This window comes from Anoplopoma fimbria, chromosome 16 (genome assembly GCF_027596085.1).
Source record: "Anoplopoma fimbria isolate UVic2021 breed Golden Eagle Sablefish chromosome 16, Afim_UVic_2022, whole genome shotgun sequence".
Lineage (NCBI taxonomy): Eukaryota > Metazoa > Chordata > Actinopteri > Perciformes > Anoplopomatidae > Anoplopoma > Anoplopoma fimbria.
The window spans coordinates 65,598-92,248 of NC_072464.1; the positions used below are offsets into that span (position 1 = coordinate 65,598).

Here is a 26,651-nt window from a genome sequence, read left to right on the forward strand (position 1 = left end):
CCTCCTCCCCAGTAGGAACAGACATAGATGCTCGCGGCCATGGTAAAAAGTCCCCTTCAACATCTGGAGGGGTCCTCTCTCAAGGACTTTTCATTCAAGACAGATTTGCTGCTGACCTAACTGCCTAGCCAGCTACCAATTCCCTAACCGTCAGGAGTGCTTTTAGGTCAAGGGCCGCTGGAAACTTTTTGTCTTCCACCCAATGCAGGGGACAGGGAGGCAACGTTATGATAGTTCGACAACTAAATTTTACTTAAAATAAGATCTATTGGGATTCTTGAAAAAAAAGGGGATACATGCACCATCATGTGACAAGTGAACACAGTATAAGAGAAAATGTGGAATGAACAAATAATTTGCCCAGTTAAAAAACACAGCCCTCATCAAATGTTTTGTGGAGGGTGTGGCCAGTAAAGCCCTAACCAGGAAAATGGGAAATGCCTGATGCAATGCTTTGTGAGTACATCTCCCAAGCTAATAGTTAGGCGAGAAGAGAGCTATTCCACTGTGAACCTTACAAACTCTTAAGGCAGGGTGGGATTGTCAAGGACATATGTACGGCAGAGTTGTGGTTGATGCTTTGTCCATTCATATAGTTTTGTTTCTTGGACATGTTGAACAAAAATAATAAACGTGCAGAGCATCAGCTGAAGGCATATAATGTGAATATGAATATGCCATCAAGGAAACATGAGGGGTACGAGAGTCACCCTTAAAACACTTCCTGAGTGGACAAGAAGAGATAACCAACAAGTTAGAGCCACAATCATGTCAGCCAGAAGCAGAATCATTCACATCTTGTTCATGATTTGCTCTGTTAGTTCAAAAGGTAATTAGGCTGCTAAATACTGATATAGTTATCATGACGTTCATTAACATTCCCTTTCAATCTGGGTCTTAGTTTGACCGCTTCAGTGGTCATTTGTTGTTTAAAAGTTCACACAAGCTTTTTGAAATATTTGCTCCATTTTGTCTTTTATTTCTTTTATGTGTCAGTTGTAAATGTTAAATCACAAGTAGGTTAGTTACAATTATTCGAAAAAAATTACATATATTTCAGATTGTATTCTATTCATTTTATTCCTAACTACACAAAAGACAAACATTGAAACTTGTGAATTAATAGAGTAAAGCATTTTCTTTTTTTGTGCACACATATTGACTAGATAAACAAAAGAAAATACATATAGAAAGTACGTATTTTACTGTATCATCATGTTATCATCATCATTTAAAAAAATCTTCCCAAATAAATGACGCACATGATTCAGTACCCTAAATCTTGAGAGAAAAGAACATTCTATACATGTAAATGCAGTCAAATGTAATGAAATGCAAATTTTCATTATAAAGTAATTTTTTGAAAGTAAAAAACACCCAGAATTCTGTTCCAAATTTTGGTCACATTAAAACAATATGTGAGAAGATTCATAAGAGGAGTAATGACAATAAGTTCTATTGCAACTATGTTTTGAACGGTTTGAGGAAAATCTTCTGATGCAAAACGGGCTTTGGAAATTCCTTGTCATCTAAGTTGTTTCATTTTAAAAGTAATACCATCAAGAATTTTGTTTCGAATTTTGGTCAGTTTAAAACCATAAATGAGAGGATTCATGATTGGAGGTATGACAAGAAATTCTATTGCGATAAAGTTGTTAAGTGTTTGAGGTAAGTCTGTTGCACCGTATCGTATATACATGATATCAAAAAGTACAGTCACGAGAAAAATGAGCAAGGAGGTCAAATGTGGCACACATGTTTGCATAAACTTTGCCCTGTTTTCTAAAGAATTCACACAAGTTTTGATGACATACACGTAGGACCAAACTATGAAAAAACCATGAAGTACGTAAATGATTGTTGAAATGTATGCTACTATGTTGTTAACAATGGTGTCAGCTGGAAAACAAGCAAGTTTAACAATAATCCAATTCGTACAATAAAGTCTGGCAATATATGGGCTGCATAGCTTTAATCTAGATGTAAGAATAATATTCATGGCAACAATGCAGAAAGGTGTTAGCCAGGAGAAACATACTAACAGTAACACTCTTTGCTTTGACATGATAGAGTGGTAATCCAGGGGTCGACAGATAGCCACATATCTGTCATATGCCATGACTGCAAGAATAGACATTTCACTGCAGATAAATGAGGATATTACTAAAGCCTGAACAAGGCATCCAGAATAAGAGATTACATGAACGGGAGACAGCAGATCCCGGAGAAACTTGGGGTAGAAACCTGTTGTCCCATAAAGTCCATTCATGCAGAAAGTGCACAACAGAATATACATTGGTTCATGCATGTTCTTATCCAAGATGATGGTCACAATAAGAGCAACATTTACCAGCACAATAAAACAGTAACACAGTAAAGTGAGAGAGAAGAGAGCAACTCTGTAGTTCATTGTTTCATTTAAATCAGAAAGAAAAAACAACCTTACATGAGAAAAATTATGCGTCATGGTTAAGAAAATCATTTTTGCCAAGTGTTATGTGTGTCCTTCCTTAACAAAGTGTTCATCCCCTCGTCTTACTGCTATTAATATACTGATGACTACTGCCACACATGAGCTGGGAATTCAAACCCACCAATCAACATTCAGAAATAGGCTTCCTCTTCCTCAGGGCAACAGAGAGCTACGTGACTGTGACGGCTCACTTCATCACAGCGGACTGGGAAATAAAAAGTCAGATGCTGCAGACATGCCCCCTCTGTGAAAGTCACACAGCCACAAATCTGGTGGAGGTATGACAGAAGCAGTAGGGTTCAACTCAAACCGTGGTACTATCCAAACCGTGAGTTTGTGTGATATAATTTCTGAAAACTGTAAAGAAAACTCTCCCTTAATACAACCACTTCAGACAGAAAATTAACCTTTACTATAACCTATACTTACATAAAAACCTCAATTGCAAAAAAGAAATAGTTACTGTGTAAAACATTAATGAAAGAACAAAAAGTGTATATTTTTATGACATTAAAAGGTTTATTAGTCGTTTTCAAATCATTGCTTTGTGAGTCACTGGAGTTGGATGCCTCGGTTTACAAGAGCAAACAATTTCAGAACAATTACGTAAAGACTTGACTTGTTGCCAAAACACTTAACTTACTCTGTTTGCTTGAGCTTACCTTTGATGAATTGTTCACTGAAAATACGTGTATACTTTCACAGCTGCCGTTGTTCACCGTTTTTCGCTTGTTTCCTCATCGGTTTTGAATCTGATAGCACAACTATCCTACATTTTTACGAAAAAACAGAAATAACTTGCATTGTTAGCTGGCGGGCAGTAGAGGACAGCATTGTTTTGCCCTCCAAGGGGGCGTTCCCTTAAGGACGTGACCTCATATGAAAACTATAAATTAGGCCTATTCCCCCTATTTGCAGTATGTTTAGGACAGAGGGCGGTCTCATCCCACTGTTGAAGTTAATGCTATATTGTTCAGACACACGGGGTCAGGAGACATTATGGGTGATGAGTGCCTCCTCCCCAGTAGGAACAGACATAGATGCTCGCGGCCTTGGTAAAAAGTCCCCTTCAACATCTGGAGGGGTCCTCTCTCAAGGACTTTTCATTCAAGACAGATTTGCTGCTGACCTAACTGCCTAGCCAGCTACCAATTCCCTAACCGTCAGGAGTGCTTTTAGGTCAAGGTCCGCTGGAAAGTTTTTGTCTTCCACCCCATACAGGGGACAGGGAGGCAACGTTATGATAGTTCGACAACTAAATTTTTCTTAAAATAAGATCTATTGGGATTCTTGAAAAAAAAGGGGATACATGCACCATCATGTGACAAGTGAACACAGTATAAGAGAAAATGTGGAATGAACAAATAATTTGCCCAGTTAAAAAACACAGCCCTCATCAAATGTTTTGTGGAGGGTGTGGCCAGTAAAGCCCTAACCAGGAAAATGGGAAATGCCTGATGCAATGCTTTGTGAGTACATCTCCCAAGCTAATAGTTAGGCGAGAAGAGAGCTATTCCACTGTGAACCTTACAAACTCTTAAGGCAGGGTGGGATTGTCAAGGACATATGTACGGCAGAGTTGTGGTTGATGCTTTGTCCATTCATATAGTTTTGTTTCTTGGACATGTTGAACAAAAATAATAAACGTGCAGAGCATCAGCTGAAGGCATATAATGTGAATATGAATATGCCATCAAGGAAACATGAGGGGTACGAGAGTCACCCTTAAAACACTTCCTGAGTGGACAAGAAGAGATAACCAACAAGTTAGAGCCACAATCATGTCAGCCAGAAGCAGAATCATTCACATCTTGTTCATGATTTGCTCTGTTAGTTCAAAAGGTAATTAGGCTGCTAAATACTGATATAGTTATCATGACGTTCATTAACATTCCCTTTCAATCTGGGTCTTAGTTTGACCGCTTCAGTGGTCATTTGTTGTTTAAAAGTTCACACAAGCTTTTTGAAATATTTGCTCCATTTTGTCTTTTATTTCTTTTATGTGTCAGTTGTAAATGTTAAATCACAAGTAGGTTAGTTACAATTATTCGAAAAAAATTACATATATTTCAGATTGTATTCTATTCATTTTATTCCTAACTACACAAAAGACAAACATTGAAACTTGTGAATTAATAGAGTAAAGCATTTTCTTTTTTTGTGCACACATATTGACTAGATAAACAAAAGAAAATACATATAGAAAGTACGTATTTTACTGTATCATCATGTTATCATCATCATTTAAAAAAATCTTCCCAAATAAATGACGCACATGATTCAGTACCCTAAATCTTGAGAGAAAAGAACATTCTATACATGTAAATGCAGTCAAATGTAATGAAATGCAAATTTTCATTATAAAGGAATTTTTTGAAAGTAAAAAACACCCAGAATTCTGTTCCAAATTTTGGTCATATTAAAACCATATGTGAGAAGATTCATAAGAGGAGTAATGACAATAAGTTATATTGCAACTACGTTTTGAACGGTTTGAGGAAAATCGGGCTTTGGAGATTCCTTATCATCTAAGTTGTTTCATTTTAAAAGCAATAACACCCAGCATTTTGTTTCGAATTTTGGTCAATTTAAAACCATAAATGAGAGGATTCATGATTGGAGGTATGACAAGAAATTCTATTGCGATAAAGTTGTTAAGTGTTTGAGATAAGTCTGTTGCACCGTATCGTATATGCATGATATCAAAAAGTACAGTCACAAGAAAAATGAGCAAGGAGGTCAAATGTGGCACACATGTTTGCATAAACTTTGCCCTGTTTTCTAAAGAATTCACACAAGTTTTGATGACATACAAGTAGGACCATGCTATGAAAAAACCATGAAATACGTATTTAATAATTGTTATGTATGCAACTATGTTGTTAACAATGGTGTCATCTGGGAAACAAGCAAGTTTAACAATAATCCAATTCGAACAATAAAGTCTGGCAATATATGGGCTGCATAGCTTTAATCTAGATGTAAGAATAATATTCACGGCAACAATGCAGAAAGGTGTTAGCCAGGAGAAACATACTAACAGTAGCACTCTTTGCTTTGACATGATAGAGTGGTAATCCAGGGGTCGACATATAGCCACATATCTGTCATATGCCATGACTGCAAGAAAGGACAGATCACTGCAGACAAACGAGTATATCACTAAAGCCTGAACAAGGCATCCAGAATAAGAGATAACATGAACGGAAGACAGCAGATCCCAGAGAAACTTGGGGTAGAAACCTGTTGTCCCATAAAGTCCATTCATGCAGAAAGTGCACAACAGAATATACATTGGTTCATGCATGTTCTTATCCAAGATGATGGTCACAATAAGAGCAACATTTACCAGCACAATAAAACAGTAACACAGTAAAGTGAGAGAGAAGAGAGCAACTCTGTAGTTCATTGTTTCATTTAAACCTGAAAGAAGAAACAACCTTACTTGTGAAAAATTATGCATCACTGTTAGAAAATAGCTTTTTACCCTGTGTTATGTACGTCCTTCCTAAACAAAGTGTTCATCCCCTCGTCTTACTGCTATTAATATACTGCTGACTTCTGCCACACATGAGCTGGAATTCAAACCCACCAATCAACGTTCAGAAATAGGCTTCCTCTTTTTTTCAATTTTTCTTCGGGGAAGTTATTTGGCAAACGAGTTTTGTAACCTGGGACGTTGGAGGCTAGGATGTCGAACTGGTGCTGATCCAAAACCAGAGGATGATGCATGAACCCCATTATATCGAGACAATGAGACAGGATGTCAATGACGGCGCTGTTTGAATAGATTGCTATGGTCTTTTTGGACCATATTCCCCGAAAAATGGCTGCTATTACTACGGGATACATTTTGTTGATCCTGGAAGAAGGGGTGAGGAATAAGAATTCGGGCTGAGAACCACTTGCCGCCTCAGAAGCCGCCGAGGTTGATGGAGGGGGCTGCGTCAGTGGATAGCTGGATGTCTTCCGGCTTGGTGATATGTTGTCATTAAAGGAGATGCCATTCCAAGAGGAGAAGAACTGGTGCCACAGTTTTAGATGTGTTTGCATTCTTTGTTGAATGTGTCGTGGATATTTGGATTGGAGGCATGAACTGAAAGGAAGCGTGACGAGAAGGATCGACCGTCCCAGATAATGCAGATGGTGTAGTTTGGGTGGCCTCGTGGCAAAAGGGTTTAATGTTTGCTTCATTTCTAGCAGCAGGAAGAATTTTGATATGCTTAATGAGATCCAATGGCTTTTCTCGCTAGGTAGGGATGCTTGGAGCGAGACGAAGTCGGGGGGGATGCCAAGTGTTGGAATGATTCGAAAGGACTGTATAGTTTTTACTGGTTCTCTAAAAGTGGTGGCCACCAGGGGGCATCGGTAAGAATGCACTCCAGACAGTAACTTTTCACATCAGTACAGATGCATAGTAGACGACCAATATAAACAAATACAACACAGAAATAAAACATTTTGTCTCCAACTTTGTCTACATTCTGCAGACAACATGGAAACAGTAATTTGCTGATTAGGGCACTTAAGGCTTGAATGCAACACCGCCATTATTAAACAGAGTTAGTTTCACATTCGAACATACGAATTCAGCGATAAACTTTTTGGTAATTACTTTCGTCACAAAGCAAACAGCCGCGAACGAGCGGCAAAATATATATCAGACTAAATTGCTGTGCAAACTAAACAATGTAAGCGTTATGACATCATACAACTAACAGCGTGGTTTATGTTTACTGACTGTTTTTTTGCACGCACATAGTATTGAAATGGGAAACTCTGAATAGCCAAATAAACACTTTATATTACGGACACGGCGGTACTTTTGCGCCGGCACTTCTCAAAGCCTTTTCACCAACTTAATGCCAGTCGTCTTAGTCCGCGGGCGGACGGATAAAATTTGGTAATCTAAATATTAGAAAGCTACTAGTATATGTCTGTACAGCAGCAGTCTCCCACTCAAGCTAGCTATCCATGAGTACTGTTACCAGCATTATTTAAGGATTTACCATACTGAAAGGGAATATTCACTTACCTAATATATCTCATATCACATAGACTCTTCTGTTGATTTGCTTTTTCACACGCAGGTTTTTGGCATTTTCCTGTTGCCCTCCCTTTGTGGCAGCATGAGTATTTCTCCTTAAAGAGTCTATGGTTACCAAACAAAGTTAGAAATCAGATGGAATAGCAAAGTAACTATTGAGAGCAGTACAGGCAAGCAACTATCGCCCACCTAAAGCCAGAAAACGAAATAAATCACTGCAGGCTATCTTATTAATGAACGCTTAAGTTTAGGGTCTGAATAATTATTTATTGAGAGCAATCAACATGAGTGATACTTACTCAACGATTGAAAGCCTGAAGGAAGTCTCTGTGAAAAGACAAATAGTAGAAATATTATTTTAGATTGTGGGCGCAACCCACCATTCCCCTCCTAATGTGGAGGCCAGCCCAGGAGGTCATACAGCCTGGAGGTCCCCCTATCAATACCAACCAACTTCTGGAACGCTGTTAAATGAAATTAGCATTCTAAATTCTGCATAAACCTAGTCGCTATTTGCAAGTCTTCATGGCCGTTGTTGATACACTGGCTGAGTTCCCCTTGCCAGAGCCCGTTGCAGAAATCCTGTTGCCAGTGATCATTCTAGAGATCCAGTTGTTGGAGCTTTGTCCTGATTTCCTGCTACCCATCCAACAGCCTGCCCCCTGCTGAAGCTGAATCTGCCTGGTGCCACCTAAGTCTTGACATAGACCTCTAAAGGGGTTTAGCCTTCGTCGCTGGCCTCTACACTTGTCCCGCCTTCTCGACCGGCCTCCAGACATTTTTGACGTCGGCCTCCAGACGAACAACAAAAGTGACACTGTATTGCTGTCCACCAGAGCGATCCAGTCTCCTCTTCCCCCCTCTGGCACCTACTCTTGATGTGCTCGGCCCGCCTGGTTGTCCTCCTGCCCATCCTATAGAACGTCTCCACCCGTCTGTCCTGCCCCCGGGCCATCAGTCTGATGTTTCCTGCTTCAACCCTGTACAGACCTCCATTTTTCAGTTCCCTGACCACTTTGAAAAATCACTCACCCTTAATCACTCGCAAAAGCCTGTTCTTCTTTCAAAACATTATTGGAGGGCCTGCCCCCAACTCATGGTCCCCATTTCAACTCCTTTGCCTGCATTGTCCACCTGATTCCAACTAGCACTTAGTGGCAGCCTATACAATATTTGCAAATTTAAACTAATGATGATTAAAGAGCGTCCCTTGTGACTGTTACACTAGGATTTGTTATATCATTAGATTATTATTACTCATGCATTATTGTGAAATCAGGATGTTACTGTTTATGTTGTTGGGGTGGAGCTATTAGCTCATATAGAACTGCAACTAATGATGAATTATTCTGAAAATAGTGAGTGATATCATCGCATTAACCCCCGATATCCAAAGGGAGATCTTCGCACGTTTGATTGGCCCAACTCACAGTCAAACAGGCAAAATGTATTCACATAATAAATATGAAAACCAGCTGATTTTAGTATTTGAGAAGCTGGAACAATGAAACTTTTTGGCATATTGGTATCATTTCCTGAATTTATGATACATACTATTACATTTAAGAAATTTTCAGCTGCAGAATAAAAGTTTTAAGAGTTATCATAAAAAGTTTCCATGCCAGTTATTTCTTTCTATTATTGACACTTCAAAGTATTACTTGCATGCAAAGTGGCACAGCCATGTTTAAATAGATTCTGAAATAAATTAATAATAAATACATGCAAGAGATGTAATCTAACCATTAACTTGTTTGAGTTCTCAAAGCTCATCATTTTTTTATGTTATTTCATCCTGTATCCATTCTTATTCTTTATTTCAGGTCAGTTTTTATGTAATTAGATCATGTTTTTGGTTTTTCAAATGTCTATTTTCCAAAGTTTACAATGAAATTTTTCCCAGTGACACTATTATATCATAACAATAAGCCCACTTTTCAGCACAAACTCAATTAAGAGTTCCCGGAAGAATATTTATATTTTATTTAATTACAACACTGACTACAGTAGAAGTGATTGTTTTTTTTATTGATCAACAGTAAACAACATAAATAGATCTCTACACATTGATTTAAAAACACAGTAATTTACTATGAAACACATCACTGCTGCAGCCACTTTGAAAGTGATGATGAAAGACCTCAGTCTAGATTGGACCACTTACTTATAGAAACGGCACATGCTACTCTTATTTTTGTGGGGTTTTTCTCTCAGGTTGAGAGCATGAAAACATATTTAACATACATTTTCTAATTTCTGGTAACTTCAGGCCATACACAAGAGGATTCACAATAGGGGGAATAACAACAAACTCGAGTGATAGAATTATTGCTAGAAAAGGATTCAGCGCCTCAAGATTAATTCTGCTTAGAGCAACATCACAAAACACAGTAATGGAGTAATTGACGAATGTAACAATGTGTGGCAGACAGTTTTGCATGACTTTGCTCTTGAACTCTGAAGAGCGTTTCCTACAGATGAGAATAATTCGTATATATGTATACATGACAAAAGCCAAGGGCAAAAATACCGTGCATGTGGACACAAGCATGCCGACAAGGTTATTAATCAGAGTACTGACACATGACAATTTTACAACAGGCCAGTTGGCACAGAATACCTTGGGTATCTTATTGCCACACAATGGAAGTCTGGAGGCCAGATAAACACAGGCTGCAACTGAAAAGACTGGGTAAATCAATGCAAAGGCAAGCAACTTTAAAATCATCTTGGAAGTTATTGTGTTGTGGTAATGTAAAGGTTGACATATAGCAACATAACGATCATAGGCCATAATGCCCAACAGTGTGAGCTCATAGGATGCATATGTGTAAACAACATAGATCTGAGTGAAACAAGCTGCGCGTGGAATCAAATGAGTATCAGACAGAAGGTCTCTCAGAAATCTGAAGAAGAAGCCAGCAGAGCCATACAGAGAGTTAATAGATAGACACATGATAAAAATATACATGGGCTCGTGTAAAGTTTTCTCTCGAGATATCAACACTATTATGACAAGATTAGCTAAGATAATAAAAGTGCACAGCAGGAGACACAGGACAAATGCTGGGTAGCGGTAGTTGCCTATGTTCACAAACATGGTGAGGTTGAAATATGGGGGATAAGTACTGTTTTCCATTTAGCCCATACACTCTAGCAGAGATTGTTTGATGAACAAAGATAATTCTACAGCTGGATCATGTTAATTATTGCAATGCAGCTGAAACTCCTTGTTACCTGTTTAGTTAAGGGTTGTTATTTACATTACCTAAGGCAGTGACAGGAATTTGGAAAGCACTGAATCAAACCAAAATAACAATAAACATGTAGTCATAATCAACAAGTAAAAAAGTAAGTATGTTAAATCAGAATAGCAAGAGTCTAAGTTATAATTACTGTATAAATCCAACCCCTTAAGCAAATCACCAACTCGTAAATGTTGCTGATGCTGACTGTGTCTCCTCTGTGTCGCACAACAGGTATACCTGCTGTGTCTTCACAGGAGCAGCTGAGAGCCTGTTTATCTTGTCACGCATGATCCTGTCACTGCAGTCATAACTCCATGGGGAATCTATAGAAAATATATATATATATATATATAAAAAAAAAACAGTAGCCAATTATGGATATTTACTTCTGTAGCGGAGGTCCACCAAGACAATATAAATCTAAGTATTAATGAGAAGATCTAAACATAACAACTTCCTTCAGGAACTGCTCTCATGAACAATAAGGGCACTAAGTGCTTTTATCCCCTGTGCCTGGACTATCTGAAGATAAGACTTGGGGTAACTCTTTGGGTGACCCCATGTTTTATGATCCCACCTTTCTGGGTTTCATGAGCATTCACATTCCTGAGGACAAAGAAGAGCATCCAATTGTAATAAACAAGTTAAAGAAACCTTTACTTGATATTTTAGTTCTGGTCATAGAAAATTCTTATATCTTATAATCTGTATTAAAACATTTGAGTTTATAAAGTTATGGATAGTTAACTTCATGATAGCTAACTCTGTCTGCAATTCTCTTAGTTTCCTGCCATATAACCTTATCTCAACCACAGCTCAGGACAACAGAGGGGGGGAGACGTCCCCCCCCCTGCCCCTTTTCTTGTGTCTTACACCGGACACTGATGAGTGCTGAAATGTTGAGGTTAATGTTATCCATTCATTTATTATGTATATAGGTACACATACATGTATATCTACATAGCTCTGTCTGTGTCATGATAACAGTGTCTATCTATGTTGTGTAATTGTTTATTTCATAAACAATTACCTAGCACAGCTCGGTCTGCAGGCTCGAAGGCCCTGCGAGCAGGGACCTCTCCACAGGCTGAGAGGACCTCCAGCCGGCCTAAGAAGCGACTACCTGAAGAAGTGCCTTCCTACAAATATGATTGATTGACTTTGAATCCTGCACACCAGATCTCTCCCTCATGCCTCTGCCGGTTCTGCCTCTTCTCTGGTATTCCGTTCCTGGTCTATCTACGGCCCTCCTATGCCGTCTAATGTGCCATGCTGCTCTGACCTGCGATGCACCAATGTGCTGAAGATAAATTCCAGCAACTATTGAGAGCAACCGACTCTTAAACGGGGGGTGAAGAAACGACTCATCCTCGTGTCGAGAGAGATGAAGACGAGGAAGAACGTTTCAAGCCGAACCTCAACGAAAAAGATGACCAGGTTCCAAAGACATCAGAGAAAGCCGAATCAACTGCCACTGAGCGAGAGATGGAAGAGTCTGATTCAAGAAACTACAATCATCCAACCAGATGCAGAGGCCTAAAGAGGAACAGCCACCATTCCATGCAGCTTTACCTCCAATCTGCCCATCAGAGTCGTCAAATACCATTTCCAGATGTAAACGAGTTTGATGTTACTAAGCAAAGTAAATTTAAGTCGCATTATAAAATAATCTTTGATCAAAATTAGATTTAATTTAAACTAATATGAAGATGCTTCACAATCTTCCCTGGTGCTTCTCGAACTCTCAGCTGCTGAACGGTGCCTAAATCATTAGAACTAAATTTAACATAAATCTTCAATCGACGAAGTTGATTAATCAGTCAATGATATGAGTCACTGATTCTACCTGGTCACATTCAATCCTTTTCATCTAGTTGTGGTTCATAATTCTGTTTACTCTTCATTCTATTGTTTAATCTTTCCCTTTAGTCCTTTTATGTTTAGTAGTTTAGTACTTTAGTTTGTCTAATAAATATTTCATTTATAAAGAACTTGATCATTTGATTTGTGTGTATATGAAGCAATAGGTCAATGTACACCTTGACAAGAACTCCGTAGCAACCCTGAGATTAAGATATAATTGATTAATATCCCATTTTGAAGTTTTCCCTGTTTTTCCAAAATAGGGTGGCGTCCAACTTAAGTCCTATGTCAAATTCTGTTAGGTAAACTAATGGTGGTAAGTTCGAGGACCATCGTTCTTTTATACTAATTTAAGGGTTTTTAAATCCTAATTGAGTTATTCAAACTAGTTACATATCCTGTTATTAATTACATATTATTTATTAAATCTGCTACCAGCAACCACGCTACACTTCCTAATGACATGCTGATCATGATAACGATTGCTTAGTTGATGAATATCTCTTAGCGTACATGCGTTTCCAACAAACTGAATAAAGACAGTATCTGGTAAAAAATGTATATACATACTGACAACCGGTTTTCCTTGCTGGAAAGGTTGCACTTGTTATTAACACATTAGGCAATCTTGTACAAAAATAATCGTGCTATTATTTGGAAGTCTCTTACACCTTGTTTGATTACAATTCAATGCTCTAGGAAAATGTTTATGCTGTTCACGCTTGTTCTGAAAAGTGAAGCAAATGGAGAAATGCCTTAAACTTGCATTCTCTCTACTGGCAATCAGATGGGGACTCCTATGAAAATAACTCTACTTCTCAATGTATTTATTCCCTCAGTGAACATTGTAAACATTACTTTATGGTCTCAATCTCTAGTTTCATGTCTCCTTCAAAACAGCATGATGTTTATTTAATAAATCATGGTCCAATTTTGATGCTTTGTATGCTTAAGGCGGGGTTACCTTGAAATTGACAGGTCGCTACCAGAGCCGTATGAAGCATCTCAAAGTTATGGCCAAAATGCCAACTGGAGGCTTCAAAACTGCAGTCCACAACCCACTGGGTGGGCTGCTAGCATGGCTGTACCAGAGGCTGTATTGTGTTTTTATTCTTTTAGTTTCACTCAGTTTTCATGAAGACATGCACTTCAATGAAGATTTGAGGCCATAAAGCTATATCCTGACTAACATATATATGATATTATAACCAGCACAATCTCACTCCCAACTTGTCAGATACCGACGTTTGGTCATTGGCCCTGAGCCTGAAACTGTGGCACTCTAGGGTCCACTCTTGTGTCAGTTCTAGTGTCAGTTCTGGACATGGCAGGGACAGGGTGTCAGTTTCCACTTGTTACATGCATAGTGTCTTTTTAATAAAAACCTCTGTCTTCACAGGAAGTTAGGTTTAGGCAATAAAACCACTTAGCTAGGTTTAGAAAAAGAGCATGGTTGACATCGACTTGACTGACTCACAACTCATTTGGTTCACCGAGTGACAAACAAGTCACGTACTAGCGATTCACTTGAGTCACCTGACTAGCAACACTTACGACTCAAAAGACCGACGAGGGCATGTCACTATCTTGCTCATTATACTAGGTGAGTTGCTCTTACCGTCTAATAATGACGCGGGTGGGTTTATAGTGAGGTTTACTGAAGGGCACCTCCATGCGTCTGTATCAGACTTCAAGGGGCACTGACCAACCATGGGTATTTGTCGAGTTGGGACCGGGTTGTTACAACACCTCACAGAACTTCGTTGATGTACTATGCTGAAATGACTAATGCGTTCGTTTTTCTTGGGTGAAAAGTGGGTGACATTTTGGAAAGTCACAATAATTTACAGTCACAGACACAATATTTGGCTGTCATAAAGGGTTTCAGAGGCTGTGAAATGATATGACAATAGCTTAATTTAAAGCTAACTGAGACATATTATGTGCACTCTGGAGTATTTACAGCAGCAGGCTTGGGTATGTATCACATGTGCAACATTCATTGTGATAAAGGAACATGTCCCCCAGTCCAACAATGTTGATCATTGATGTGTTAAGTAATAGTTTTGAACAACAGTATATCAGACCTTAGTTACACAACAACAGGCTACTTGCTATCAGGACAGATTCACTCATTTTCATGGGATTTGTTGACAGTAAGAACAATATTACACCCATTTGTTTCTTTTTTAAGGATTTGTTTTTAGTAAGCAAATATATGAGGAAACAAATGCACAAGTCCAGTATGTTCTGCATTAATTTCTGATACTTTCAGGCTTTAAAAACATACACAATACTGTTAAAAACATCTCAATGAGGCAAACCAGCTCAAAGGTTTCAGCATAGTACTTTGAACTTTATGAACGTGTTTTTTCTTGTGTATGTAGTGTGGAAGGGTTGTATTTAAAAAGATTCATCTCTGGAAATTATTTATTATCAAATAATTTCTTAGACCTGTAAATGAACAAGAATCCAACAATAACTTCTGTACACCCATGTGTACCAATCTGAGTTACTAAGGATTAGAAGAAAACATAGTATTATGGAACACAAGTGATGCAATATTTTGCTTATTTTTCGGATGATACAGTACAACAACACACACATAGGTCATGAGTGATGTAAGGTTACTGTACTTGTATTGGTCCCTCAGGCCTACTTAATGACCACCATTGCCCTGATGTCCCTAGTGTATCTTCACCAGGTGTTGAAACAGTGCTTGCAGAATAGTTAAGGTGTGTACTGGCTTGAGATTAATTTCAGTGAAAGAAAATCTGAAAGGACATTAGATTAATGGGTTTCGCTCAACGGCAATGTTGATGAAGTTTGCGCTAATGAGAGCCCATGGGACGGTTAACTGTATGCTTTATTTTTCAGAGGTTATTAATGTAGAGAAACGAAGTACGAAATGGTCAACATGCCATTATTCCATACCCCCTGGTGAGCAATTAAACATGCCTTACTACCCTGGAGTGCCACCCTGGGTAACCAAACCAAAACAAAGATGTTTTTCAGTTTAGCAAATGGTCAAGATAATGAACAAACAAACACTCAAGTGTAACCTGGAATAATCTAGTCATTGGTTTGGAAAAACAGAGGCGACTGACTTTGTGACCCTGCACAACTTTGATGAGACTGGTATGACCAGCCTGATCACACAGAAGTAGGGGAGATGACCATGATCTCTTAACATCACTTGAAGTGTTGGTGGCAAACTGAAAGCAATGAAAGTCAATTAGGATTAATTTGTATGGTGGACTCACAAATGAAACGCATCCACGTGAATGTACAAGGCTCAAAGCTAGTGACTTAGTGTAAACAGTTGGAAAGACTATGTCAGGTGGGAAAGGAGGCACAGGAAATTCAACCTGCAGACCGGTGTCCGAGACCGGTGTCCTCAAAGTGTTGTTGAGTTAATGTGAAGTGACGGCCATGATGTGTTACATATTTTACTTTGTTTACATAGCTTTTTCAAGCCCAACCAAATGTTTTTTCTAAACCTAACTATATGGTTATATAATGGTAAATTATTCCTGTTGTGATGCGGTGTTGAGAGGTTGTGGATATTTCCCGCATTCATGTGAGATCATGATGGCTATGACAGTAGAAGTCACAAACTTTACCTTCATTCAATGTACCTTGTACTAAAATTGTCATGTTTTTATAGAGACACTACTGGTAATTGGACTCATGCTGGAATTGTGACAAATTACATGGCAGATTAAAAAACCTAGTAAAACATTGCAACATATATGGGCAGGTCGTGTAAGACTAGGCAACAATATTCTCATTCATTAACACTCTTATAACACATTTTAAATTCTCCTTAAGGGAGACGCAGAACCCCAAGTGAACCCGCTGGCGCTCACAGCAGCCCACTACCCTTAAAAATTAGGATGGGTTGGATGCAGGGGCAACATTTCATGTATATTCATTACGTATCTGTATGTTTGTGATGATAAAAATAAAGCTAAAGTTTAAATACTTAGATAAGGATGTATCTTGAGCAGCGCACATAAGATATCTTGTGTGTGAATGCAACTTTGACACCGGATAAGAAACCAAGCTGTGTCACAGTGTGTATCAAAGCAAAAGACTGAGTTTTCACTTGCAAAAATATTTGTGAGCTTGCAGAAGCGTTGCAACTAAGATCAAATGTGTTTTCCACTATTTGACGTTGGGATTTCACAATATAATTCATCATTGTGTCAATATGCAGCTGTTAAAATACTATCTGCAGAAATTCTCTGGCCATTAAAGGGTTAAGATAAAGGCCCCGTCTCTGTTAAGAATTGTTTACTAATCTGCAGCTGAAGTAGTGCAGAGAGCGTGAGAGTGCAGACAGAACAGCAGCAGAAAAAGAGGGAATGCGAAAAGAGAGAGAAGGCGCATGGAAGGTTAAAGAGGTTAAAAGAAAGGGAACAAAACAAAGGCAAAGAAGACGGGAACAACGAACAAAGGAAACTGTTTCGGAGCAGAGGTCAGAGAGGGCAAAATTTGCAGCAGAACAGAAAGAGAAGACACCATGACATACCGGCTGTTTGAGGGGAAGGATCATGCCTCCACCTACCAAAAGTATCGCTTTACACCTCCAGATGAGGTCAAGAACATCATTCTTCAATACCTCGATAAAAAGGTATGTCATGGCCAAATAAACTGTGTTTGTACAGTTCGTTCGATTATCATAGTGCATTTTGTATGCCTATTTGATGCACAGAACAAGATTTTTTTTACTTTGAGCTATTCAACATATTGCACAATGACAGCACATCTGTTAACATCCTCAGAAGGGACAGCCTCATCTGCTGGCAGTGGATCTAGGATGCGGGACAGGTCAGAACTCGAGGCTACTGGCACCGCACTTCCAGGAAGTGGTGGGCATTGACATCAGTGAGTGTCAACTGGAAGAGGCCAGGGCCGTGCCAGGGTTCTCTAACATCACATACAGGTAGACTCTTTATACGTGAGGACTTATTACTCTTTGAAAATAAAGAATGAAGTTGAAATGCTAATGTTGAGGAAGTATATCTTATTGCGACCTGTCTCCTGCACTTGCAGGAAGGGGACGGCAGAGGAACTTCCTTTTCCAGACTGCTCTGTGGACTTGCTGACAGCAGCGTCTGCAGCTCACTGGTTTGATCATTCGAGGTTCCTGGTGGAGGCAGGTCGGGTTTTGAAACCCCGGGGTTGTGTGGCTCTGCTCGGCTTCAGCGACTCTATCACCAGACTTCACTACCATGACTGTGGAGGAAAACTCAATCAGATGTACGAAGAGGTGGGTGTAGACTCTAGTTTCATGGGAGTCGTGTTAATGTATTGCTCATGGTTAAACAAAGAGCTGATAGTGAAAAGATCTGGCAAGATAATTACCTTAACCTTAATCTGGGTTTAAAGAGTGTCTCAAGTTCAGAGTCAGGATGTGGTCAGCTTATCTTGGCACAAACAACAGAAGCAGAGGGAAACACCTTTAAAAAGTCAGCTACACCAACTCCTTTTAGATCTCATTATGTTATACTTAATGTATTCTTTGTTTAATGTGCACATAAAGAGATATGTAAAAGAACAAGTTTTTCACAGTTTTTAGCGTAGAACAGCCAGGCGCAGTATTGTGTATTGTCTCCCAGAGTCTTGTCACCATAGTGTCTTGCAAGGTTTAGTACCATCATTCCTGTACTGAGACCTGTTTACTAAAAGGTAAGCTCACCAACCAAATCTGGCGACCTGTGCTGGAAACGAAAATGTTGCACAGAATACAGCAGACTGATACACTAAAACTTAAATAAATGTCATAATAACATCTCTGTTTGTCTAACGGAATAAACAAACAAGATACCGGTTAAACTGTGTGCTCTACAGGTGTTAGGAGGCAGATTTTGAAACTTTTGATTTGCGTTCAGTCTTTATGCTAACCTTAGCTAATCAACCACATCCCATCTCCAGCTCTACATTTACCACATAGGCACAAGATTTATATCAATCCTCTTGTCTTATTCTCGGATAAGAAAGGGAATAAGTGTTTTTCCCCAAATGTTAAATTTCTCCTTGCAGTTGCGATTCACTGTGAACGTATGCATAGGTGGACCATAGTAGGCCTATATTTGAGCCACACGCATTTCTGTATTAATGTATGGGTCTAATAATGTTTGTTCTGTGTCCTAACACACTTTCTATATACTTTCAAAAGTATGTTCTAGTCTTTTTTGATAACTGAGAGACTATTAACTATGCTCTATCGTTGCTTGTCCTGATTATAGTCCAAACCAGTGGTCTGAATCTGTTTTTTTCTGTGTCAAAAGTCCAGTGGTCAGACCACATCATACTATTTAATGTATTATCACCTACTGGCTACCCTCATCCTTCATCCACACATGCCACAAGCACATTTATTTGTTTGTTTGTGTTTATTGATTATTCATACAGGCAGACAGACACTGTATGCATGCAACACAAATTAAACACAAAATGGGACGATTAAACATCTATATGCATCCACTTACCAGGTAAAGCAGGTGCTGTTGCCATACACTAGCAATCGTGTAATTGTATCTGAGGGTAAGCTGGAAGAGCTCTACTCTGCCATCCCTTTTCCGGACAAAGAGAGGTAATCACCACACAAACCTAAACACACCTCTGCCATAGCTAAATACAATACCATTGTGTGCTTTTCCTACAGAGACAGATTTATTAAATTGTTAACACACTGGTTTAGAGCTGAAATCCCGATTTAAACGTAATCCTTAAAACAGAAATGGAATTATTATTGCTGCCTGGAATTAATGCTTAATGCACAGTTACATGAAAAAAAAGTGTTGTTATGCCTCAGTATTGTTTAATTGTCTTTATATGTAATAATACATCAATATAATCATACAACAGGATTGAGAGCATTCAGGTGAAGTCGTCAATCTCAGTGAGGAACTTGGTTGGTTTTATTGAGACCTGGTCCATGTTCCAAGGTTACAAGAAGAAAGATCCCAAGGCTGCTGACGAACTGCTGCTTAAAACTCAGAAGAGGTCATCTATCCACACACACACACACACACACACACACACACACACACACACGCACGCACACACACACACACACACACACACACACACACACACACACACACAAATTGAACGTGTCTGCTATTATAATGATCCTTTTTAGTAAATATTAACTGTCTGAATGTTTTTCTGTGGAGTATTGAGCTGAATAATCAATCACCGCACTTTTCACAGGTTTCTGGAGGAGATGGGAGTCATGTCTCCTGACACTGAAATAGAGCAGGAAATGGAATATTTCTGCGTCCTGGCATCAAAACCAGGATAATCAACAACATGCCATTGGGTGTGTGTTTTTAGAGAGTTTTTGGGTCTTATATGAACTTGAAAACTGTCCAATTATTGATGCATGGAGGAGTGTGTTGTGGACATTTCTAAATAAACTTTGTTTTCTGAGTAGAACTCCTGCTTCCAGTGACTGTCTTGTGTAATGCAAGTGAATAAGTCAGCTGACAAATACCTTTGACCAGACTTATACTATATAATCCTCAACGCACTGCTTATTGTCTTAGGGAAGAACGTTAGACCAGTTTACATATGACAAACTGTATTTTGCTTGTCTTAAAGTTTCATTTTGCACCTCTGAAATCGTTTCCCAATAGAACAGCTGATCCCTTGAAGCAAAGTGAGGGGTTACGCAACTGGAGATTATTTTGTAACATAATATACCTACCCTTGTTGTTACACAGAAGGGGTGCTGAGATGCTTTGGTTTAAAGGAGAAGTCCAGCTTTTTTTTGCCAAGCTGTTGAAAACATTGGATGGTTGGTGGCCCTACTATTTGTTCTTACAGCTTGAGTGCACTTTCTTTATTCTCAGTTCTTTCGCAGAGGGGTAGAAGGCAGCTTGGTGCTTCGGAGAGGTTGCCCCCGCTTTGTGCACTGCTACTGAAGCTTAAGTAACTTGGTTTCATGCTATAACTTCTCGCAAAGAAACAGAATGCAAACAAATCTGTACTGTAAAAATGGACAGTATTTATCTTTTTGATAATAATAACGAGCGATACAATCTGCACCAGAATGTATATACATTAAAAAAGCAATATTTTGGGAAATTGATGGCAGTCATCTAATCCATTTAAACAATTATGAAAAACTTGACATTCAACTGATATGGGTTTTTCTTTAATCTCCGTAGGAGTTGTGATGTTAATATAAAACAGCAAGACTCTACCTGATTATCGCCATCATTGATTAGAAAGGGTGTATTATTGAGTGTATAAATTAAATTAAAATGTGCAATAGTAAAGATTCACTGTAAAAAAGGGACCTAATGGTAACAAATACCACCTATAATAGCTTGTACATGAACCCTGAAGGGGTGAGATGTAAAAAAAAGTTAAAGCAACCTTATGTCATTTTTGAAAGAATCTGACTAACTTCCTGGATATATCCTTTAAACTTATATTGTAGACCCTTCTGTTTGCTTCTCTCTCTTTAATTTTTACATAAATTAGATATTTAGAATATTTCTTCAGGGAGTGCAGTTAGTGACATTGTGGGCTCCATGGAAGCTCTGACAGATTGACAGAGTTTGAACAGGGGATGGGGCTTATACTTATTTTCATAAGGTCGTACAAAAAAAACATTGTTGAATGTCATTGAGTTTACAGCGTTTTTCACCTAGGAAACAGACTGAACTGAACTCTACTGACCACTACATCAAGGTGTCACATTTCTACAACCCTGACCATGAATAACAAACAGCCCTCGGTAGATAGTACCTTGCGGTAATGAAATACAATTTCATTACCGCAAGGTACATTTTTCATTGAATTTCATATTCTATGGGAAAATTGCGTGGACATATACAGTATATATATTTTTAATGTCTTTACTCTGTTTATTGTAATGCACTATTCACCAAGGCAAATTCCTTTTTTTTGTGCAAACATACTTGGTAATTAATTGTTTCTGATTCTGAGAGATTCAGAGAGAGGAGAGTTGCACACAGGATGTTATTGTAAGACTCATTCACATACCATTCGTACCTCACCCTCATCATCTCCACGGGGTTTTGATTGTTTCTGACAGAAATGCATACCAACACATAAGCTGACATTTATTCACACAGACCTTTGTGCTTGATTTCCGTTCAACATAATTATTATGGATTACATTGAAAACATAGCCTTGTTTAAGTATCATGCAAGGATAAAAAAGTAAAAACTGGATGTCACATAATGTAAGAAAAAGCGGAGCTGTCCCTTTAAGGGAGTTCATTGTCAAACATGCCTCATACTAGTGAAAGTAGTGAGACCTCCCTTTTCCCATGCACCCCTTGTTGCCCCCTTTTGTGTGTGTGTGTGTGTGTGTGTGTGTGTGTGTGTGTGTGTGTGTGTGTGTGTGTGTGTGTGTGTGTGTGTGTGTGTGTGTGTGTGTGTGTGTGACTGCCGGAAGAAAGGAATAAACAGTCATTTGAATGTGGAAGCAAGTTCCTCTTATCCAATAACAAAACATAAAATAGAATACATTGCATTATTCTCCTTTTCAAACTTATGCTGGATTAGCTGTTGAGAGAGGGGTTCCCCTAGTGATGGCTTACCGTCTGTATGAAGGAAAGGAACATGCTTCATCCTACTGGAAGTACAGGATCTCTCCATCAGATCATCTAATACAACAAGTGCTCAACTTCCTGGAAAAACAGGTAGTGCATTTTGAAAAATCGTGGTGTTTGGTTGTGTAATAAATTTAAAAAAAGTAGCGATTACCATTGTTATTGATTAATTGCAAAACCAACAGTACAGCAATGTCATATAACATGCTAAGTATTACATCAGATAGGTCATCCCTTTGAGCTGGCAGTGGATGTCGGTTGCGGCTCAGGACAGGGCACACTGCTGCTGGCCAAACACTTTGCCTCCGTGGTGGGGACAGATGTTAGTTCTGCCCAGCTGGAAATGGCTTTGCAGCATGCCAAAGAGCCAAACATTACTTACAGGTAAGCATGGACCAAAACATTTCCCCTTATAAATAAAGATTTAAAGAGGAAATACATAGATGCACTCTGAATGCAACTTGTGCCTCAGATAATTTATCTTTACCTTCATTTTTTCCCTGGCTAAAGAGTGTGAGATCAACAGGCCTAATAATGTTAATAATGATAGGTTAAAAAAACAACAACAATACATTTCACATAACATAATTTGTTGCAGCTCTGAAAATCTGGTAAGCTACTTGATTGAATCTTGGCCAAAGCAAGAACAATGTGACCCTTGTCCAGTGAAATTCAGTCGTGCAGTAAGGCTTAGACAGTAGAAGACATGTAGTATCAGCACAGGACAATAAAGTCCTCCTAAAATATGTGGCATGTCACACAAGGTTGGTGGGTATATGAAAAATAAAAACTACCAAAACTTTTTCATTTATTTTAGAAGTAATTCTATAAACCATATTGTTTTAAAACTAAATTTAGGACTAACTTCCTCATGTATTTTGCAATGTTATTTACCATTTAAATTCTAATGCTTTACATTTTGTTGCTGGGAATTTATTTCATGCTACGCATGTATTTGAAGGAAGAGGAGTAAATCTTTTGTGCAGATTATAATATGAATGCAGCAAGTGACACATAAAGTCTTAATAAATAAACTGTGACCTTTAAACTGTGAAGGTATGCAAAAACTTCTAAGTGCAGTTAACGATCAAACCAAACCACGATTGTGCAATTCTACAATGAATGTGAACTGGAGCATGTCTTTTAAAGGGACAGTGTGTAGGATTTGGTGGTATCTCACTGTGTAGTTGCTGGTTGCAACCAATTGAATATCCCTCCGCTCACCTCACCCTTTACAAGACTGCAGTAATGCGAGTGCAAAATAGTTTTAAAGTTGTTTGCCTAGCTCTAAAGCAGCTCATGCATTATGGGACCCCAGGGTTCAATATCAAGTCAATTAATAAGTAATTATGAATACTTTTAAGAATAAATTGTGCTTAATATAAAAATCTACCTGAAATTTGAGAAAAAAAAAAAAAACTTGACATATTCTTATAAAATATTTTTTCCATCATTACAATCTTTTTTTCAAAATGCCCCCTTTCTAAAAGATGAAATGGCTAAATGCCTTTTTTTAAACTTATAAATGTCAAATTTGCGGTTAATACCGTGAAACTTCAAAAGTTGAGCCCCAATTCGACACCAAGTCTTTTTTGCAGTTTCACAGTGATCCAGGCTGTCTAGAAGCTACATTTTTTTGGTGCACTGTGAGACTGATATTTAAACATCAAGTTTAAAAAGTGGGTTGACAATTCAAAAGCTGGTACCTGAAAACCTCCTCCATTTCATCCTAATGTCAGCAGTGGTCAGAAGTGTGATTCGGCTGTTGCTTCTGTTCTATCTTTAGACAGTGTGTGGCTGAGGAGCTGCCGTTCGCTGACAGCTCAGTGGACTTGGTGACAGCCATGTCTGCCTTCCACTGGTTCGACCGACCTCACTTTCTCCGGGAGGCCCACAGAGTCCTGAAGCCCCTTGGCTGCTTGGCTCTGCTCAACTACACCATTGACATGCAGCTCAGCTACTCCGACTGCTGCTCACATTCACTCAACCAAGTCTGCAAAGAGGTGCTCACAAGAATATTCACCTTAGAGAAGTTATTGTAAATGTGTCACTAAAAAAATTAATGATAGCTCTGTCCTTATCCCAAGTGTCCCAGTAATCCATGAAAGTGTGAAAGTTAGCGGGCGTTAACAATACCAGGACCCTGAAACTGCCATCATTCATTGTATTATTTACACCTGTGTTTTTACCTACTGTGACATGTCTGCTATGGAAAAGGCTTGCAAATGAGATATATTATTATAAAAGATAAGGTACTGTACGAAAAAAAGGCATAGGTATATTTATACCTTTATTGTATCTCCCCTATGCCTCTGGTGGGGTTTTGTAACGGCATCACCACCTGGCTCCTCTGCCTGACTCATGAACCTAAAAGGAGAATCCTTTTTGCAGTTCTGCTGGTGTAGGGGACAAACTCTCAGTCATCATTTTCAGACCTCACATCATAGTAGATTTTATGTCCAGAACAATTAATGGCCTTCAAGGTGAGACACCCCAGGCAAAAAGCACACACTGGTCAATTTTGTGATTTTGGGCTATTTTGCCTCTATAAGTCTTCTTTCAGACTATTGGGAAAAAACCTCCAAAACATACATTTAGGTGTTTACTTAAATACTTTGTTTATTTGAGTCTGTTGATTGCTCTTTTAATCACCAAATGTTAGCATTAGATAATGCATCATTAGCATATTAAGACAAAGAATTTCCCGAAACTTGTAGTACAAAAAAGGGACTTTCTTAATTTAAATAATTTAATGTTGAAGTTTCATGGTCATATCTATATATTTTTTAACCCTATTGATCTGTAGTGTCTTCAAAATGTATTTTATCTTACAATACGTATCTTTAAAGAGCATTTCCTCAAAATATTTTTTTTCTCAGACCATTACCCAGAAATCCACTTTCCTATGTATATTCATTCTACACTTTCCAAAAACTTGTGATACAAAAAAATTATTATCCTAATCTAAGTAATCAACAAGTGTAATGGTGACATCTAATCTTTCTTTTTTTTAACCCTATTCATGTGAGGTGTCTTCCAATTAATTAAAAATGAACACCAGCATCATCTTGTGGATGTTTTTAGTAAATGAATAGCTTTCCTGAGTAGCACAGTTATCTCAATAGCACTCATTTGCAATGTGGATTAGGAGTTTGTGTTAGACAACATTAAAATATTAATAGTAAATTACACTAAGAAAATAAACACTAAATAAAAAACATATATTTCTAGGTACTAAAATCATTGTTAAATGGCTGAAAACACATCAGATAAGAAAAAACCCAGTTCATGCTGTATATTTATATATGTCATGCCATTATAATTACAGTGATAAACAATCTCATGACTCCCTGCCTCTTGGTTTCACCAGTTTTATGCAGCCTTGCAGCCTTACCGCAGTGCCCATCTCGGTCCCAGCTCAATTGAGTTATACCGGGAGGCCTATGAATCCATCCCTTACCCTGACAAGGAGTGGTGAGAGCAAGTTTTTTTGGGGGTCAATTTCAGTAAAATCCATGGCTGGCTTAGAAAAAAAAAGCATGCCAGTGAATGTTTTATATGTACTTGGATGGGCAGCAGGAACACATTTACTCTGTGTTGTTTTATTTGTTACAGGCACGACTGTGTGTGGGTGAAAAGGCCCATGCCCCTGTCCAGTTACATGGGGTTGGTGGAGTCTTTCTCCAGCTATCAGGCTCTGCTGAGAGACAACCCGCAGAAAGCCAACGCGCTCTCTCAGGACTTCTGTCAAAGGTAAAATGCATAATGGTAGCATCGGTACAGTATACACATATGTGCATATTACAAATGCTTGACAAAGCTCTGTAAAAATTATTAAAAGTAGTGATGACTTTTACATTCTGGAACAAAACATACTATCAACAGATGATGAAAATGACTTTATTTCATGGATGTTTAGCTCCATAAAACTGGCATATTGGAGAGGTAAGTGAAACTACACCCCCTGACTGAATAATGACTCACATGTCTCCTCAGGTTGATGTCCATAATGAGGGTGACCGCTGTGGAGACAGAGGTGGTGGTTTCTGTGAAGTATTTTTACCTCCTGGCCTGCAAACCGCAGGAAGCCTGACTCCTGCCAGCACTTGCATTTTTAACAAAGTCATGAAGAAACTTGTGCTACCCCCCAGTCTTTGTCACCTTTTAATGTGTCAAAGTTTTCTGCTTGACATCTAAATAAAAAAAAGTTTGTTAGATGTTCGCTTCTTATTTAATAGCTCTGTTTTGCCACCTGTTTAAAAAGGAATTGTTTGAAATTTTGGGAGATACTAGCATTTACTTTCATGAGAGTATAGAATATTTTGTCATCTAACTCTCAGCTTTCTGAAACTATTGTTTTAAAGTACCACCAAGGGAAGTTGTAGGGATGATCAGCTGTTTCTTTTAACAAAATCATG

General features: G+C 38.5%; 5 protein-coding genes across 5 annotated transcripts; 2 read left to right on the forward strand and 3 right to left on the reverse strand.

Annotated features, from left to right (window-relative positions):
* Window positions 1-1,525: 1,525 nt before the first annotated feature.
* Window positions 1,526-2,467, reverse strand: LOC129104858 (olfactory receptor 142-like). Its single transcript, XM_054615718.1, has one exon. The coding sequence runs from the start codon at window positions 2,465-2,467 to the stop codon at window positions 1,526-1,528; it is 942 nt and encodes a 313-aa protein (XP_054471693.1).
* A 2,530-nt stretch (window positions 2,468-4,997) lies between these two features.
* LOC129104859 (olfactory receptor 142-like) lies at window positions 4,998-5,936 on the reverse strand. Its single transcript, XM_054615719.1, has one exon. The coding sequence runs from the start codon at window positions 5,934-5,936 to the stop codon at window positions 4,998-5,000; it is 939 nt and encodes a 312-aa protein (XP_054471694.1).
* Window positions 5,937-9,708: 3,772 nt separating this feature from the next.
* Window positions 9,709-10,659, reverse strand: LOC129104861 (putative gustatory receptor clone PTE03). Its single transcript, XM_054615720.1, has one exon. The coding sequence runs from the start codon at window positions 10,657-10,659 to the stop codon at window positions 9,709-9,711; it is 951 nt and encodes a 316-aa protein (XP_054471695.1).
* A 6,299-nt stretch (window positions 10,660-16,958) lies between these two features.
* On the forward strand, window positions 16,959-20,078 carry zgc:162396 (uncharacterized protein LOC555292 homolog). The gene is made up of 6 exons (XM_054615366.1): window positions 16,959-17,267; window positions 17,419-17,579; window positions 17,690-17,906; window positions 19,132-19,232; window positions 19,508-19,645; window positions 19,856-20,078. Exons 1-6 carry the CDS (start codon window positions 17,157-17,159, stop codon window positions 19,944-19,946), a joined length of 819 nt encoding a protein of 272 aa, XP_054471341.1. The 5' UTR covers window positions 16,959-17,156; the 3' UTR covers window positions 19,947-20,078.
* A 1,997-nt stretch (window positions 20,079-22,075) lies between these two features.
* zgc:162780 (uncharacterized protein LOC555377 homolog) lies at window positions 22,076-26,377 on the forward strand. The gene is made up of 6 exons (XM_054615899.1): window positions 22,076-22,323; window positions 22,457-22,617; window positions 24,020-24,236; window positions 25,604-25,707; window positions 25,849-25,986; window positions 26,230-26,377. The coding sequence occupies exons 1-6, from the start codon at window positions 22,213-22,215 to the stop codon at window positions 26,324-26,326; spliced, it is 828 nt and encodes a 275-aa protein (XP_054471874.1). The 5' UTR covers window positions 22,076-22,212; the 3' UTR covers window positions 26,327-26,377.
* The last annotated feature ends 274 nt before the right edge of the window (window positions 26,378-26,651 follow it).

Coding starts and splice junctions, on each gene's coding strand:
- zgc:162396 (XM_054615366.1), top strand. CDS start 17,157: ATGACATACCGGCTGTTTGAGGGGAAGGATCATGCCTCCACCTACCAA. Junction 17,907..19,131: donor TCAATCAGATGTACGAAGAG/GTGGGTGTAGAC, acceptor TCCACTTACCAG/GTAAAGCAGGTGCTGTTGCC. Junction 19,646..19,855: donor CTGCTTAAAACTCAGAAGAG/GTCATCTATCCA, acceptor CACTTTTCACAG/GTTTCTGGAGGAGATGGGAG.
- LOC129104859 (XM_054615719.1), bottom strand. CDS start 5,936: ATGCATAATTTTTCACAAGTAAGGTTGTTTCTTCTTTCAGGTTTAAAT.
- LOC129104858 (XM_054615718.1), bottom strand. CDS start 2,467: ATGACGCATAATTTTTCTCATGTAAGGTTGTTTTTTCTTTCTGATTTA.
- LOC129104861 (XM_054615720.1), bottom strand. CDS start 10,659: ATGGAAAACAGTACTTATCCCCCATATTTCAACCTCACCATGTTTGTG.
- zgc:162780 (XM_054615899.1), top strand. CDS start 22,213: ATGGCTTACCGTCTGTATGAAGGAAAGGAACATGCTTCATCCTACTGG. Junction 22,618..24,019: donor GAGCCAAACATTACTTACAG/GTAAGCATGGAC, acceptor TTCTATCTTTAG/ACAGTGTGTGGCTGAGGAGC. Junction 25,987..26,229: donor TCTCAGGACTTCTGTCAAAG/GTAAAATGCATA, acceptor ATGTCTCCTCAG/GTTGATGTCCATAATGAGGG.